The sequence below is a fragment of the Bombus bifarius genome, unplaced genomic scaffold, assembly GCF_011952205.1.
Source record: "Bombus bifarius isolate JDL3187 unplaced genomic scaffold, Bbif_JDL3187 scf7180000008233, whole genome shotgun sequence".
NCBI lineage: Eukaryota > Metazoa > Arthropoda > Insecta > Hymenoptera > Apidae > Bombus > Bombus bifarius.
In genome coordinates, this window is record NW_022884528.1 from 437,125 (window position 1) to 456,227 (window position 19,103).

Below are 19,103 nucleotides of genomic sequence, written 5' to 3' on the forward strand. Positions count from 1 at the left end.
CATAACATAATAATATTTTCATAATAGTTTAGATCAGTGTTTCAAAATTTCTATGTATTTAAAATGAACAAAATTTTTCTAAAAAAGATATCTTGTCATACCAATACATAATTTTAATATACTGTATATATCTTATGATCAGGTCACAAAGAAAAATATAATAATGTATAAACTATAATACATTATACAACACTGATCTACACGTTACAAACACAAAAAAAAAGACATTAAAGCGTATACCTTACAGAAAAACATCTCATACTCAATTTTCGCATAACATCATTTCTACCATATTTACATAAATGAATGCATAATGATGAAGCTGCTGCGAAAGTCGAATACTTGAACTATTCCATCTTTAAAAATTAGATTATACTGATCATAATGTCCCTTGTATCTTTTGAGACTATGACTTTATTAATTACTGAAAGTAAGAAATCTGCAACTGGCTGATGTATTTCAACATTCTATATGTTTATTCAGAGAGGGATAATAAAATGTCTTTCATTTGTTTGAAATTAAATACGAATCGATAGTAGATGCATCGCGCGATTAAGTAAACTATTGTGAGAAAAAGATTGTTCGGAGCGAAAATGAAACTAAACTTTAGATATATGTTACCGATATCTATGTAAGAATGATTGACTGAAATGGAAAACAGTTTTATTATATACTGGTTAGGTAAATTACAATAAGCTGTTGTACAAGAATTTCTGCGAATAACACGAACTCTAGGATCAAATCATTTCACATGTGAAGTAGTACGAAATTCCTATTTGTATTCCTATTTATAAATTCAATTGACGATGAAACAGCTCAGCTAATATGGCTCCACTGCCTTTTTCCTCGTAGAACAAAAATGACCTACACTGGATATACTATCTGAGCAAGTGATATTTTCGTGTAAACGACTTTCTAAGAAATGTATACATATATAATTCTTCGAGTAACTTTACATAAATACTTAGTGGACATTACATAATCAGTAAATTTCTTTTTACAATTTTTTACATAATAATTCGTCGTAATTTCGCATTCATTATAATATTAGCCTCGTGTTTCTATTCATTGCTCTTGTCGCGTTGAGCATGAACAATTTTTTTTTTTCTTTTTCAACCTTTCGTTAGACATTTTATATTATTACTATCATTATAAAACAATGCCGACAATGATCGGATTTTACATAAAAGTCTCTGTATTAAATTCGATCGTCGTCAAAAACAAAACAGACGACAAGAAATACGAGTACAATAACCTTTTTTCAACTTATAGTCAACCGGAATCGAATTACATTCACGATGTATCTTGTTCGACTACCAAAGAAAGAGAAAAAAAGGAGAAAGAAAAGGAAATAAAATAAACATAAACTAACATTCATCGCTAAGCGCTATCCAGTGCCGGCAATTTTTTGTACTATGGTGTGGAAGTGGTATTCGATTTCTCATTGACTTCCGCGGCCCACGAACCGCAAATGTTTCCTATCTAGCCGCGAGTCTGTAGATCGAGAAACAACAAGGAAGATACTCGGGACGGTGGAGGAGGCTTCTCGCTACTCATTTACATCAAGCGGCATTCTGGACGCATACTAATTTCATAAACGCTAAGGAGAGTATCGCTGTCTTTCATAACCATAGGAACTACCGTCCCAGCAGCACGTTTGAAAAGGAAATGAGAAAGAAAAAAATAAAAAATAGTCTTTGCAACTTCCGTTCTCGTGTTCTTCCTTCTTCTCCGTGTGTTTTCTTTTTCCCTTCTTTCTTCCCCCTTCCCTCCTCTCTTACTCGTATCACCAGAATAATCCGACGGAAGAAGAGAAGAGCTTTTTTTTTGTTTCTTTTCGAGAGGTCCTGAAGAGGCTCGACCGTGATCGACGTGTTGTGTTTCGATGTACACCATATATATGTATATATCAAAGAATAACAAGAATAAACGAGGGTCGCATCGGCTACTCTAGAGATCCACGTACGTATATCGTGCAATTCAATGAGGATAGAGATGAGGATTCCTTTCTATTAGAGACAGAGGGAGATCTTGTTTTCTTCTAGAGACGTGCACGTCCTAAATGATTAATCTGTGTTTTTCTTTCTTTGCGCACGAGATTTTTTGTTCGTTTTCTTTGCAGGAATATCATGCGTCCTTCTTCTAGGGATGAGGAGATACGAGCGCGTGAATCTCGGCTAATAAATCGCTCTCGTGGTTACGCAGCGTGTAACACTGGCGAGTCAGTCGATCTTTTATAAACCATTGCCTCCTGTTTTTAAACACCGTTTACGTGCACATCGTGCGACCTCGGGATCTTGCGCACGGGCCGCCGAATCGCAAGTCTCTTTTATCTCTGCGGCTCGCCTAGGCCCAATTGTTGACTTTGCGTTTGCTGTTGCGTGTTCCCGGTCACGCTACACCGTCCTCCGTGGTGTTGCGTCGCCATCCCCATCTGCATCGAGTTCTGATGCAATCCATTTTGGCTCGGCGACATTCCTGCAATCGAAGAACCAATTTACCATTTACACTTCCAATTTAACTCACATTTCTCTATACAACATGTACATGTATATATATAAACACATATGTATATACATAAAATTTTTCTATGGTGAGTAATTAAATACTTTCACGAGCCACTGTACATCTCTAGAACGGTTTCAAATTTTATCAATACAATAATCATGATAATCATGACTCATAACAGTACTAACAAAATTTTATGTATATAACACATACAATCATGTGTACACATACAATTTTTGTGTAGTGAGTGATTAAATACTTTCATGAGCTATTGCGCATCTCCAGATTGGTTTCAAATTCTATCAATATAGTAATCACGATAGTCGTGTTTCATTACAGTGCTAATGAAATTATGAGTCAATGCTATGAAATAAAAAAAAAATATGCACTTGCATATAAAAGAATGTGCTATTTTGCATAGCACATACAATAGACATATATGTTTTCTGTGATAAGTGTTTAAATACTTCCAGGGACCGGTGTATATACACCGTATATACGCGTATATCGCGTGCAATATACATGTATATGTATTTTTTCGTATGCTAAAGAGAAATCTGTAAGACTTTTAACTACTACAACGAACAATATTCTAGAACTAATTAGTCCATTCTAGCTATAGCACATTCCGCTGTATTTTCTTTTGTAACGTGTCGTGAGTATTTCTCACTGTGATTCTTTCGAGAAAAGGTATAGAATGCCTAGGAAATCGCTGTTCTAGGAGCTCGCTAATTTTTCTTCACTGTTTATGAGAATGTTTCGCGTTAAAAGTAACGGAGAGTTTGATTCATTAAACGCTGTCTGGAACGCGCAATGAAAATATTCAAAGAATATTGGCCAATTAAGAGTCACCGTTGAGTCTATCCAATATATCATCTGTCATTCTTTTTTGGTCAATTTACATGATTGAAGTCTATTACATTTTTTGTAATCTTTCGATTCCTATAAGCACCTGTTCAAAGGTTTCATCTCTTTATTTATTCTATGACATAAATTCCAACAATTAGCTTCAGATTTTTTCGCTATTGTCTCTTCTTCTAGCCAAGCTTCTCGATGATATGAAATTCGAAGAGATTAAAATATTTAGAGGAAAATAATTAAAATTTCTTTAATGTTTCTGATTTGCATAGCGGGCTTCTGTAAAGTATCCGTTTTTTCTTCTTTTTACGAAGTTGAAACAATACGTAAGTTACGTTCTTTATACCTTGCGATAACGTTACGCGTTTCCGCAACTTTTGTTCGTTATTTTACTACTTAGCCCTTAATGGATTAAAGAAAGGCGATAAAGATATTTGTGGACTTGATGGACTTGGAGTAAGAAAACCCTCAGTCAGCGAAGTTCCGTGAATCAATTGTTTTCAAACAGACAATAATTTATCGCATCCTGATAAATTGCTGCTGTTAATTAATAGCGCATGGAATAATTTTTACGAGCCCTTTAAAAAATTATCTTCGAAATAAATAATCGAATCATGGAAAATAATAATACTTTGTTTTTACGAAAAGGATGAAGCACGAAAAGCATGCGATCTCCGTGACTGAAATAAACAAGTTTAATTTATGTTATCCAGATTATGTTACAGATTTGCAAATTTCTCAATTACTTTATAATAAATTACTTCATGTAAATAGTAATATGTGCTGTAGTAAACGTACAGCGAGGAAGGAAGGTATTCGTACAATTTAAATGAAAATATGAAGGGGGATAAATATACAAGAAAGCGATAAATAGAAAAATGCAAAGAAATAATAAGTAGAAAAATATACAAAAATACAAAAAGATAATGAGATAAAATTCACACGTGATTGTAACATTTCGTCGGGGCAAGATACGATGCTATTAATTGATATCTGTATTGTAATTAACACGTTGAACCTGGCGTGAGCCACCGCTGTGCCACAATCTGCGCTTCTATCTGACGGCGTGGGCCACCGGTGGATCACGCCGCCTGATGGTGAAGAAAAAGGCGTGACCCCCCGGTGATTCACGCCATTTGTGTTTCTAATTTCAATTTATAAAAGCGTAATTTAACGAAGACGTTTCTCGATGTTACGTGGCGTTTATGGATTAACTTTTGCTCCTGTGTATTTATTACTGCGAATGACCGTAGATACGTAAGATACAATAACATGTTCTTTCACGAAGAAGTAGACCGCAACGACTATGAAACATTGGTGCAAAATATAACGTGCACATCGATTGCTCCCATAAAGTCAATAACATCTTTTTCTATTTCTGCAATAAATCGACTGTACGAATACTTTTATCTCTCACCACGGTATATATTTCTTACAGAACTGAATAAAATGCTTCTTAGAATTGCATAACATTGACAAGTCTCAAGTGCTTACGCTTAATACCATCTAAGATTCCGTAGGACATAAATTGTCCTCGTAGAAAATTGCCACATTTCATAAGCGTATTAAACTTGTTACATAATAGCATGCTAAATCAGAATTAGCAGTGTCAACGTTAACGTCTCTTCCAAAGTTTGTAGATGCTTTGGATTATATTAATTATATATTTTTGTACGTTGCATTATTAGATATAACATATACATTGATATACATTTTAATATTTTCTAATTAATATACAGATATTTAGATGTTACCTTAACTCGTTAAAGATCGAGTAATGAAATAACGCATAAAAGTTACGTAAACGCAGCGTAAAATACTATGCGTGGAAGCTCGCTACATAAATCAGATAATACGCGAAGAGAATTTCTGTGATCTGGAAAAAAGGAAAAATAATTTATTATGCTGCTGTAGATGTTCGAGCAGCTCCGAATTTTACAGAATGAATCTTTAAGAATGAGTCAATGGAATGAAAAAATCTGGACAGGAAAAGAAACAGCGACGAGAAAGATATCGGAAGAGAGGAATATTTGGAATTCCTTTTTTGCAACAGTAAAACGGAATTCGAAAAGTAAGATTCCTCTAACGTAGATTGGCTGGATGATAAGCGAAGTGTATGTTGTTTAGAATTTGAAAGAAATAAAATTCAATGATATAAATTGGTTGAAAAAAATGATAAATGAAATGTTGCGTTAATGCAACATCAATTAAATAAAACATATTGTTTGGTATCTTAATCGTATAAAAATTTCTCTGCATAAACAGAGCTAAAAAAGGTCGATAGATAATAAAATTCTTGGAAATCGTAATCGCGTGATAATTTATGCAATTTTAAGCTAGACACGAAGGATCATAAGAGTGCAGTTACGAAATAACGTCCAAGACTTACAAAGTATAGGAATGCACCCTTCCATCCATATAAATTGATTAGTATGCGCAATGCAGTTGAAAACTATTCTCGCGCCGGAAGGAAAATAACATAACGAACATAAAACGTGATTCAGAGAAAAATGGCAATGCATTTTCGTGTTGTGTTTGCGGAGGAACTGTTTAAAATGTTGCACGGTTTTACAATATAAACAGGAAGCTAAAATTAGAGGTCTATCTCATTATTATAGTGGCATATTCTTCTGATTGTAAAATTAATATTAAAACGAATTGTAACTAATAATAATTGGATAGAGGGGGTATGGGAAATATAAGGAAGCAACGTGACAAATAAACATTGTTATGCAATATATTGTTACGTAATATCAGTTAAAATTTCGTACGACATCACTTTTGGGGTGTGAAGCGAAAAGTTCAAAGTTGACTGAAAATTTCTGCACACAACTGTATCTTAATAGCTTATTAAAGAAAAATTTACAGAATGCGCGAAATATGAAAAAATGCATCAGATATACAAAGCAAAGCACACGTTGCAATATTTAGTAGGTGAGACAAATTTTTGTTTAGGTTTCATTTTTTTAATCAGCTTGATAAAACTATTGAATTTGCATAAAAACCCGCATTCTATTTAATAACGTCATTGTACTTCTAAAGATTATACGAAATTACAAATATCTAAACAATTTTTCGACATTGAAAAGTCATTTATTAGGTATAAATACATCGTAAAAAAGAAAGAAAAAATAAATAATATAGGTTGTCTCAGTTAAATGGAATCACCTAGATGTCTGTCTTATTTACGATTGTATGAAAAAGCTTCTCGGGCTAAGTTAGATTAACAGAAAATAAAATAAATAAAACCAAATTAAACTGTTTCAAGAAGCACGTGTAATGGGTTAAAATAATTTTTTCTCGAGGTCATTTCTCCACCAGATCTCAAGCGTAGCGGTATATTTTTATATATATCTCTATATATTTTTTTTACAGCGGCGGATGTGATTTTTTATTCTCTATACAAAAGTATTAAAGGTTCTCGTGTCTGAAAATGCTTACTTCGAAAGATATCGTAACTTGAATTTTGTAAAGTTCGGCGTATGAGAGAGAAGAAAAGGCGCGAACACTCTTCTGTTTATGTTTTCCTGGTCTTTCATACAGTACATTTTAACGGAATTAAAATCGAAATATCTTTTAAACTGTGCATTTCCCGACATACCTTTTTCGATACTTTTGTACAGAGAATGAAAAATCATGTCAACTGGTGTAAAAAAGTACATGGTATGTATATAAGAAAGTAAAAAAAAATATATATATATATTAAAATCTCCTAAAGAAGTAAACTAGAGAAAAAAATTCTTTCCACCGTTACATATGCCCCTTGAGGTAGCTTAACTTTGTCCTGAGAAGCTTTTTTACGCAGTCGTAAATATATAGACGATCACATTTAGCTGAGATATCCTGTATATAAAATAAATATACAGGCTGTTACAGAATTGCGGCTGTTGCGGTACAAGCCGCAAAAAGCGAATTTACATGAAGAAACAAATCGAAAGTGTAGAGTGATATTTTTTGTCCGAGATTTTATTCTCGAGAAAATCGAGTTTGAACATTTATTTTGTTTTATTCCATTTGTTGTATGTGTGTGTGACAAGAAAACTCATTAGCAATACAAAAGAGGAAAGATGCACGAGTAAGTGAGTAATCAATTAATAATTATAGTTATTATGTACTTAATAGCTAGGATCGGTTCTGGCTAATGTGCGATTAAGAAAAAATAGCTAAGTATTTTTAAATAGAACATAGTGTCAAGAATTGCCAACTACCAGAATAAGAACAAAAACAAGGAGACAGACAAGATCTGTAGCGATATAGGAGATCGTTGGAATTTAAGTAAGCGAGATGGTTGCAGAATAAAGATCAGTGGATGTATAATATATGCACTATTGGCATGTAGTATCATAAGGTTGAGGCGGCTAAAATAACCGTACAATGTACGACGACGTTCAACTCGCAATAGCTCAGGATGACGTAAGTTTTTCGATGGAACATTAAGTTTAAATTTCTCTATAATGTCAGGACAGGTCATTAGGCCATATGCTTTATGTACAAATGAAACATTATATACTTTTCTCCTGTAGTTCAAAGTAGTAAGACTAGTGCTGGCTAGCATATGAACGCAAACGCGTCAGGTTTGTCACTTGATAATTAATTAATTAATTATCGACTGGATATAAATAAATAATCGGTAGGAGGTTGTTCTAAATGCGAAAATAAGTGAGAAACATACAACGAAATTGTATCCTATAAGGCTTCATTTTCAAGAAAATAAGGATATTAATATGCTTAGTTAAGAACTGGTCTATGATTTAGTACACGTCTATGATCTTTATATTTTTCTCAGGAACAAAGAGTCTCATGAGGAAAATTTATTCTACAGTTTCGACTTAATTTCGCATCTAAAATGTCCTGCTATTGATTATTTATTTCCGTCTAGTCCGGTATTAGCCACATTCAAGCATACTTGATTTTCAAACTCGATTTTTTCGAAAATGAAGCTCCATACGAAACAGTGTCACCCCACGTTTTCGACTTATTTTTTAATACAGATTTTCCATCCTTTCAGCTTGTACCAACAGTTCGGTGACACCATGCCCAATGTAAAGTAAATATAAATAATATAAATAAATATAAATAATATATATGCATAATAAATATAAGTAAATAAATAACGTAAAGCAAAACTCACCTGATGGAGTTTTGTCGCCTGCGGACATTTTGGAGAACGCCAAAAGCGCGTCAGGGAAATTTGGTGGTGTGGCCGGGGTGTTGCATGGCGTTATCTACAAAAGAAACGTATTTTTGTAATGATTACGTGTTTCGATAACGCCATCGATACAGCCGTCTTATATTACGGTAGCTGCATGTGTTTGTTTACGTTCCTGGAACGTTGCGTGCATGATTATTTAGGTCGAGACTAGGGCGCATGTCTGCGTGGTCATAAACATAGATTCTTCATTTAAAGATCGATACCTACAATCAACCTCTTTCGCGTGTTTCGCTACAAGGCCTAAGAGGATACAGGTTTTACATGCCGATTAGGGATAGCGTTCTACATACTCTCGCATTCTACTACATAAGAGTTGAATATCAATTTATAAACTATTACGAGAGATGTTTCTGGTTGTCTCTCCTTTCGATTGAGGATGTTTTATTCGATCTCCTTTATGTTTCGAAGTAAACATTTTATTCGCGTTATACACGTTGATATATTTTTTGGAAGAATTCATCAAGCTTATTTACATTCTTTAGGAAATGTTTACGTATAACGTACAAATCAAATTCTTTTACTGGTTATGTAATTATTTACTTTGCACACAAGATACAAAGATTTTATGTTTTTGCTTAAACAAATTAATTCTTGTTATAGGTTGGACCGTTTATTGCGAATATTGTGGATATTCGTCGCTAACCTCAATTGTATAATACACACATATATTCATATTTTTTCTAGAAAAATTCATGAAGTTTATTTACGCTCTTTAAAGAACATTTATAGCAAATAGAAATTATTGTTCGTTAATTATTTGCTTTCGATACGAGATACAAAAATATTATTACGTTTTTTACGCAAATCAATTGATTATATATCGTTATATTTTAAATGGTTTATTAATGGTTTTTTTTAAACATGTAATAAGTATTAAATATGGTCGAATCGGTATTTTAAGATTTATTAATATAACGGACGATCCACTGTGCGAAATATACAAGGTGTCCTGTAGCATTTGGGAACAAAAAGAAAAAAAAGAAAACAAAAATAGCAAAGAGAAGTTTACAGAATTCAAATACAAGGAATTCAACGTCAAATATTGAGTTCTCTCGGTAAATAGATAGGTGAAATTAGTTCAACTACTTCTATCTCTCGATAGAGAATTATTTCGACATAAAACTGGCTAATAATTGGCAAACAAGGTTAAACATGGTCATACGTCCGTATGAATTATTTTTCATTGTTTTCACGTGCAGAATCCACTTTGTATGCTTGTGTATAAATAATATAAATATCTGGTAATTTCAATCAATTTGAACGGAAAGTTCGTTTCGTTTTTACGGTCAAATCGAAGGACGTGCCTTCCCCTTTACGTGTATCGTTTTCAATCGATGTATGCGCCATTCCTTTCGATGACTTTTCGCCACCTTCGCGATAGCTTCGTTATTCCATCGGCGTAGAATTGCTTGGTCTTCCGAGAAAAAGAAACGTTCCACTCCGTTTTTCCAGTCTTTCAAAGAAGACAAGTTCTCATTGTTGAGGTGGTTTCGCAACGAGCGGAATAAGTGATAGCCTAAGCGTGTAAGATCGGAAGAATATGGTAGATGGGGCACAACTAGCTGTCCAAGATGCACCAACTTTTATCGTATGACGATTGACACGTGTGGCATTGCATTGCGTTAGTGAGCTATGTATGAACTTGTGCCAGGTCAACAAGAAACAAGTACTTCCAAAAATGTTTGTTTTACACTCTGACCGGTTGTTGTCTGTTAATTAATCAACGATACCAGGTTGGATCAATTAAATCGTGGCTAATAGTTATTGTTTAAACTTCGATCCATCTTGCCACGAAAAAAGGAATGAACTTTCTGTTCAACCCAATTTAAACTGGGGAGATGTAATACACAATACGGGTATATTCATCGAAAAAGTATATCTGCCTATGCTATAAAGATAGAATAACTATACCTAAGATAAGAAAATTTATACTAAGGAAACCAATTCACTGTGCCAAAAAGTAGACTATTATTGTAATAGACATGAAGTCTTATACGTAATAAATATTATTATTATTATTATTATTATTATATACAGTAAAGCTTGCCTTGTCCGATCTAAGAAGGAAGGGAAACTGCTGGAATAATAGAACAATCACTTTTCCTATGCGAAATCTCATTGATTCGAATACAGATCAAGATCAATTGACAGACTCTTGAAATATTTATGGGTCCTATATCCCCGCGGCTGCAAAGTCACATGATTCTTTTAACGTAGGTGAACTGGGTAGAGTTACATTCACTTTGTACTTCGAACCATCGAAGCACTTTTTTTGGATGCCACGAATGCTTTGGCATGAGAGGGCACCTCTTCGTCACCACTTTCGTTTGCTGTCTCCTGCGTTCGCATAAAATCATCATTATTGTCGCGTTTATCGCGATGAAACCGTTTCGTCGTGTCGCTATATTTAAGGTTTTTCTACAGTTGCCAGTATCCGGGAAATCTACGCGCCCTAAATAATTTTCAATATCGTGCTTCTATTTTTCAACATCACGCGTTTCTGTTAATTCCGACGCACTAACGCTAGTTTCCAGTTTTCTAATGACGTCGTCGTATTTCCTCTCGATATTTGAATAGAACGCTATTAATTTCATTCTAAATTCTCACAATTCGAATTCGCTCGTTCGAATGAAGGAAAAAGTACGCTCTATGCATGAACATTCGCAAAGATATGTACATATCCGACACGGAAAAAGACATCCATTACTGGGAAATGTTACGTTCGAATAATAGAGCATTCGGATATCAGGGTATTTGGATATTAGGATATTCGGTTACTTTCAAGGAATACTTTCGTGAGCCTGTCTATAAAATACACGCGATGTCTTATAGCTATGGAACCGTATTTTCTATTTCATTCGTCAAATTTGCTTGGGTAACGTAACTATTTGCTGGCAAGGAAAGGTTTTATTATGGAGAAGTTACGCTTGTTTCCTATTTGTATTTTGGAAATACGGAACAAGATGTCGGTTTCTCCTATAAAGCTAAAAATATCGAACGAACGTTTTACGTAAGCCGCAACGAAGTGGTACACGCGTCTATGGTAGGCGGTTGAAAAGAGAACGACAAAAGTAGCTTTCTGCGAGTGAGAACTCGTCGGTTGTTAAGGTCATCGAACCTTCGGCTCCTGAATGTGATGTCGGTGTACCAGGTGGACAGAACGCAACAATATGAGATGCACACGTGTTCCTACACTGTTCACTGACTGATTACATAAATAAATAGGAAGATGCGTGACAAGATTGTCAATAATTCTCCAACGTCTTCCTTTTTTTCTTTGCTTAGGTTTTAGCTTTGCTCGAGCAATTAGCATATATTGAAACAGATAACGTAATAACGAGTGGCAAACGAAAATAATAACGAATATTTGAAAAATATTATAAACACATATCGATGTATATGGCAAACTACATAAACATGTGTATCATAAATTGCATAATTTTATTCAACCAGCTCCAATGTCAATTCTCTGATGTTGTATGATATTTGAATATTTCAATTGATTGGAATAATCAAGTACAACGAGTTGGAACAAGTTATAAAGAAAACCTAAATGATATCATAATCACCGATAAAAAAAGCGAATGGTCAAATTTTAGCTTAAATTAGATAAACTGCTAAAATATTTTCAAAACGCATGCTCCTATGTTTATATATTTACGTAACGATATAATTTGTCCTCGACAATACGTATAGCAATACTTAAGTAATATACATTTTATTAACACTCTATTTAACGCACGATGATGATTGAGGAATTTCTCCACTCCTTCTTTTCTTTCTTCTCTTCGATACTATTGGATGTAAGGATATTAATATAAGACAACAAAAATGCTACTAATAAATTTCTCGAACGTGTGCAGCCGATAACGATGCAATTTATAATTGACTGCCACGATCTCATAATGAACAACATACACCACAGCTTAAAAGTATTGTTTATTTTTGTCTGGACATATTTCAATTACAAAACTACAGTCAAATCAAGTTGCGATGATTATGTTCTCCGTAACCATCACACTTACGAATAATAATATATTACAAATCGATTGAATTAATTTGTAATATATTATGAATTGATTTTCGAAAGTCAATATCACGTAAGAAATTGGCGTTTGTAATTGTCATACCCTAGAGAACTATCTTATTAGTCGACAAGCTTTTTATCTTCAAATTATTTAATTTTTAATCACGAGATTAGGGAGAGTCTTCTAAGCTAGTAGAAAAACTTTCGTTGTTGATACGAACAGTGACATTTGAATAGAAAATGTACAGTGTATCAGAAAGGTATTCGTACATTTACTATGAAAAATTTTCATGCGCATATTGTATGTGTTATATAAAACATTTTAATATTTGATCAGCGTTATAACGAGATGCAGCTGTCAATATCATACTGACTTTGAATTTAATCTGAAAATTAAATTAACTTCTATATGTGCATATAGAAGTTGCAACATATTAACTGCGATCTTATATTTAAAAAAGAATTAGTATACAGTATGAACAGTCACTTTAAAACATATAATAAGTGTTAAAGATGGTTTCACTAAATACTGAGACTTATTGATATTGCACATGATTGTCTGTTTAAATATTTTTGTGATCTTTGCAATATATATATACTTAAAAAAAAATACTTTTATACTATATTTAAATATATAATTATTAAATATGTTGTAATTTCTATATATATTTTCAAAATTATTTAAAATTTTACCAATGTAATAGTGATAATTGGATGTCATTACAGTGCTAATTAAATTTCCAAATGTTTCTAATAACACACGTAATATGATCATAAAAGATGTCGACAAAGCGTAGGAATACTTTCGCGAGCCACTGACTGTCACTTGACACGATTAATCTATTGCGTCGATGATTGTTCTGGACATACGTATGACAAATATTTCCAAGTAGAATCATATATATCTTTTTAATTCGTTAATCGAGTAACGTATGATAACGTTTTTCGAACTGTAAATTAGATTCATACTCTGGTGCTACTGTAAGAAGATAGTAAGTGTTGTTTCTAATGACTAATTCATCAGCAATTCATCGTTAATTTGTTCAGTTTCGTACAATTCACATAAATTACTATAAATCTAGCAAAGTGTTCGTATACGTTTAACATATAATTTAGATTTATATCTCAATTCGATGAAAAGATAGCAAGTGTTGCTTCTAATTACTGATTCATCACTGATTTCTTTGGTTTCTTAAAATCCGCACATGGTTACTGCAAATCTATCAAGTGTTCGAATACGTTTAACATGTAATTTAGACTTATATCCTCGTTCTGTAAGAAGATAGTTAGCGATGCTTTTGACTACTAATTCCCTTTTCATTTCTTAAGTTCGATGTAATTCACATAGTTGGTCACTACGTATCTACCAAAGTGTCGCTTATACTTAAACTGATCAATAGCGGACATCATGAGAAAGAAGACGAAGTAAAGATGATCCGAGAAACGCAGAATTTCGCCCTCAGATTTGAACATTTCCGTTCGTCCAGTGTTGGGCCGAGATTTGGCACACGGCTTATCGGAATGCCGCCGACCGAGAATAGTAACACACCTAGCGACTGTCTGCCTGCAGTGGTTCTCTGCTTTTCATACCGTTTTCAAACTTGCTAACTGAAATTCGTAGTGGAAAAGAACGCCTCTCGCGCGGTGGCCATAGTTTCACGGAGAAGTTTCAGCTGTGGTAACGCTACCTGTCAATTATGATCAATAAGTCATGGATAATGCGTTGACAAGCTTGACCCATTGATTTCGTCGACAAAATATCAAGCATAGAATGTAATTGAAATGGAATATGGTAATTACAGCCTATAGGACTTGAATTATGCTCCACTTATTTTTGCTCTGTTTTTATTTCATCGATTAAATATGTTAATGTAATGTTGATGTAATAATTCTGGTTGTAGTTTTGTCGTAATAATGTACATTTTAAAACGGAGTAGTGACCAGTACTGATGGTAAAAACTAGGTGGAGGTGATTTCGAACGAGGAGATAAGTTGAAACTATGGAATAAGCATTTTTCATTCGAGGTTCCGTTTTCGAGAAAATCGAGTTTGTATCGAAAATTTGTGTATACGTTTCAAGTATATTTGAAGCTGGCTACTTCCAGACTGGAAGCTATTCTACGTATAAAAATGAGTCGAAAATGTAGAATAAAATTTCTTCATAGGATGCTTCGTTTCTGACAAAATGAGATTTGAAAATTGATCTGGCCTATTCCTAACTAAACACGTTCAAACTCCATTTTTTTCTCTCGAAAATGAGGCTTTACACTGATAAATTGTATTCTATATTTTTCACTTATTTTCGCATATAGAATAACCTCCTGCTGGTTGTTTACTCGCACACAATTGTTAATTAGCCAAATCCATATATGTTAGACAAATTTTCCAATTCGATTTTGTCTGTAAGGAAGCTTCAAATGAAAAATATTTGTTGCATATCTTCGACTTGCTTTTTCATGTAGAATCGCCCTCACCCTATGCAAATAATTTTTATATGACTCTTGAATTCTTTATTAGGAATTATTACATTAAATAATAGACACTGGCACCATGTATAATATGTAACTGTATGAATTTGTAAAAATGAACTTAGATACCGAACATATCAAGTGTTCTATTATATTATTTTACTGTCATCTACGATCTATTTTCTAACATCATTGTATTCTTTAATAACGAGTGCTTTCAGGCGTCAAGCAGAGTTTTTTGTTACCTTTTATTTGAAATAAAAAGTAACCACAACAAATAAAAAATAAAACAAGTAACCACTGCAAATAAAATAACAAACAAGATTATTTCAAAATAAGAACGAATGCAAATATAAATTCCAATATCTTACTTGAAAAATAAACTATTTCCAAACAATAATTTCAAATAATAATGTAAAATAAGAAACGGGAGTTTTTCCTATACATAAAAGACCAATTATTATAAATTCGCTCTTAATACAACCCGAACATTTCACCAGATGATCGAGTCACATCGCCATTAAATAATAGTAACGAAACAGTCGTTCAACTGGGCCTTATAATGAGAGACGAGTACTTGTTAACGAAATCCATCATGTTCGAAACGTTACACACTATGCTCGTCGTATTAAGTGTGCGTTTTGGGATGAATATTCCATGGCACGATAGAAAGAAAATTATTTTCTCGTAAAGACAAATAACAAATATCTAAATGTCAAATAAAATAACAAGATAATAAAATAATAAAATAATTTGGTCTTCAGATACATCGTTACTTAAATAGCATCATCTAAGATGCAGAGCATCTTAAAGTAGCAGAGCAAGAAACAAATAAAGCCAAAATTTTATTTGGATAATTATTTGAATAAAAATTTATCTGTCATCAAGTATATGCTGATGTAATGTATTTTATCTAATTGTAAGTCACTTAAGCGAACATGCGTATCACTGTGCTCTACTGTCTTTCCTAGGAATTGGTAACGTACGATACTCTGCATTCGAAATATGTACCGCGAACGTTGAACCCGCTTGTAAACATGTCGCTGTATCTTAAACCCTGTCTTTACAAATAAATTCCCGTGATCTTACCGGATTTCTCTAACTGCTTATCTACCGTATTTATAACAATATGTAATTCGCAATCCCGTGTATATACATTATAACAATGCTTCAAGTTACATTGAACTATTTATCTTGAAACATCGATAAGTAAAAGTATCGATGCTTATCTATAAATCAATGCGATAAAATTCTCTGTATATTTGATTCATTTCTCGCATATTAGTTGCGAAGTTAAGTGATCGAAACGGATGGCATTTTATATTTTATATGTAGTAATGAAATATAGATATAAAATAAGATAAAAATTACCACCTAATGACAAAATCCGCAATCACTTAGTTGTCAACCCAATAAATAGTATGGTAAGTAATTTATTGCACCATCCGTACATTTTAATGTTTAAATGGATATAATACATATGCAGTATAGGTCTAATAATACTTCAACAGTCTATAAAATATGCACGAAGAAAATCGTAATATTACTCGGATAGTCGAGTTGATTTTCTTTTTCGGTCGCTCTTCCCTCCCTTTCTCCCATGGAAAAATAATAAATTATAAATAATAAATAAATCTGTCGTCTTACAACCTTATTTATTTTGATTATTTACAGATAAAATGATGTTCCGCTTTATCAATATGTATCTTGCAACAGGATATCACGTATTCTTCCGAATAATGATAAAATATTTGCGTAGTCTGTTGAAGTGTTGAAAACTAGATACTTCATGAAATATAACTTGCATATGCTTGCTACCTTACACCGTGTTATCTACGGAGATTAAGCAATTCGCATTTATTTACTTTCATGGGAAGTTTCAAACAATCAATTAGTTATTTTCCGAAATAAAATATACACAATAAATAAAGATAAACTTATCTAAAGAAAAATTACATCGCTCGCAATATTTATCTATTTTGTAGCCTAGGTCTACATATTTACAGAGGACTTATAGACTGCGAAATACAATTAAAAAGCTGTGGAGTAGATAAGTTCTGAATGTGTTATCGTTTAGCGAAGAAAAACAAACTGTCGTAAAAGCGAAGGAAGTGAAACTTCTGTGTACCATTCGTCATTTCAGAATTCTAGCTCAACATAACCTCAACGCGGTGACCTCTTAATTCGGAGGTTAGGAGATGCCCGGAAAATTCTCGTGGAACGTTACAAAATCAATTTTATCGTCAACAGCTACGAAACTTCTTCCATTAGATATGGAAAATAATATGGTCCCTTTATATCGAATTTACTTCGTAAATTCGTTTAGGTTTAGGTTAAGACCAAGAATTTTCCCGCCATTTTGTAAGATTTCAAGATCAGTTAGTGGGTTAGTCCATAAGCTTGTAAGTTATAGAGTAGCGTCTTTTCTTAGATATATTTTTTTATTATTGTTTTGGATGAAGAGTTATTCGATTTATAAGTATCCAGGCACTTCGATCGTTTTATCCTAACGGTATGTGAATCTGGTCGAACTATAGAAATTAATGACGAATTATTAATTAGAAGCAACGGTTACTATCTTCTTATAGGGAATCATCAGAATGTAAATCTGTATCACGCATTAAAAAGCACAGCAACAATTTTATTTTAGTATTTATATAATGTATGTAAAAAAAATAATTATATATTATATAATGATATGTACATTCGCTGTTTGAACATCACTAATTGTTTTAGCATTAAAGCATTTTTATCGTTTAGTTTAGAAGATCCTTCTCAATCTGTCTTATAATCCAAGAATTGAAAAATCTGGAGATAAAGAGTTTGTGAAGTAGTAAAATAGTTCTGTAAGATATGACAATTACAAACGTCAGTTTTGTTATTACATATTGACTTGCGAAGATCGATTGAATCAACTTATAATGTACGTACTATTATGTTACTATTACGTTACGTAGCAGGAACAAAATCGAGGTCGGAACATTTGTCGATGACAGAGATGGAGCGTTGGCCTCAAGGTATTGTCCGATATATCGGGTCATCCGATAAGTAATGCAGCTTTTCTTAGAGTTAGTTCAAAACAATGGAAGTTGTTACTGTCGGAGTTTTAAAAAATTAGGATAGATAACTTTACATGAAAAAATAGTGAATTATAAAAACACGGGGAAATTTATCACTGGTCGATTATCAACAGGTAATTGTTTATTTTCCTTCTGATAACATGAAAACCAACGGTCGCATTATTTAAAGATGACCTAATATAAATATATGGAGGACCTAACAGAACCAAACCGGGAAGGCTATATAAATTAGACATATTGCCAATAGTCTACAGCAGATGCCGAAATACGTTTAGCTGGAAGGCATGAATTTAGTATATTAGGGGAAAAGGAGGAAAGAAGAAAAATAAATGACGCAGAGGCATGCCAGTTATGTAAAGGAAACCTTGAAGCATTTTATATCAGCATGTTCTCGGTACCAACAATATGGTATGCAAGGAAAGAAAAAAGCGGACACTTGGTTCCACGTACTAATCACTGAGACCAGAGAAGGCTGTGCTTAGATGAGCACTAAACTATCTTTTTATATATGGATATAGATGTAAATACAGCTACATTTATATTAACTCATCCTCTAAGTAATGCAGATTAAAAAAAGTAAAATCAGATTAAAAGAACAAATTACCTTGTTGACAAAGTGATTTCCAGTATAATAATATTTTAATATAATTTTTTATAATTCACTATTTTTCCCTATTACGTCTCCGATTTCAATTTTTTAAAACTTCAGTAGTAGCAGCTATCACTTTTGAACTGAACCCTTGGAAAAACCGCATTACTTATGGGATCACTTAATACGTATTTACCGAATGTCCAGTTGGACAAATTGTAAAGCACAAATTAAACAACAACAACAACAACAACAACAACAACAACAACAACAACAACAATAACAACAACAACAATAATAATAATAACAATAATGACAACAAGAATAACAACAACAACAACAACAATAATAAAATCTTAAT

General features: G+C 33.0%; 1 protein-coding gene across 2 annotated transcripts in view; it reads right to left on the minus strand.

Annotated features, from left to right (window-relative positions):
• Nucleotides 1–646: 646 nt before the first annotated feature.
• The window catches only part of LOC117211410 (UBA-like domain-containing protein 2), an 87,957-nt gene continuing 69,500 nt past the window's right edge, over nt 647–19,103 (minus strand). The window contains exons 3-5 of one of the 2 annotated variants that reach the window (XM_033455238.1): nt 8,498–8,591; nt 5,121–5,242; nt 2,383–2,478 (exon numbers count right to left, since the gene is read on the minus strand). In XM_033455238.1, coding sequence (XP_033311129.1) covers nt 5,163–5,242; nt 8,498–8,591 — 174 coding nt within the window. In that variant the 3' untranslated portion in view covers nt 2,383–2,478; nt 5,121–5,162. Of the gene's footprint in view, nt 2,479–5,120; nt 5,243–8,497; nt 8,592–19,103 lie in introns of both variants that reach the window. The other variant, XM_033455234.1, reaches the window with a different exon arrangement.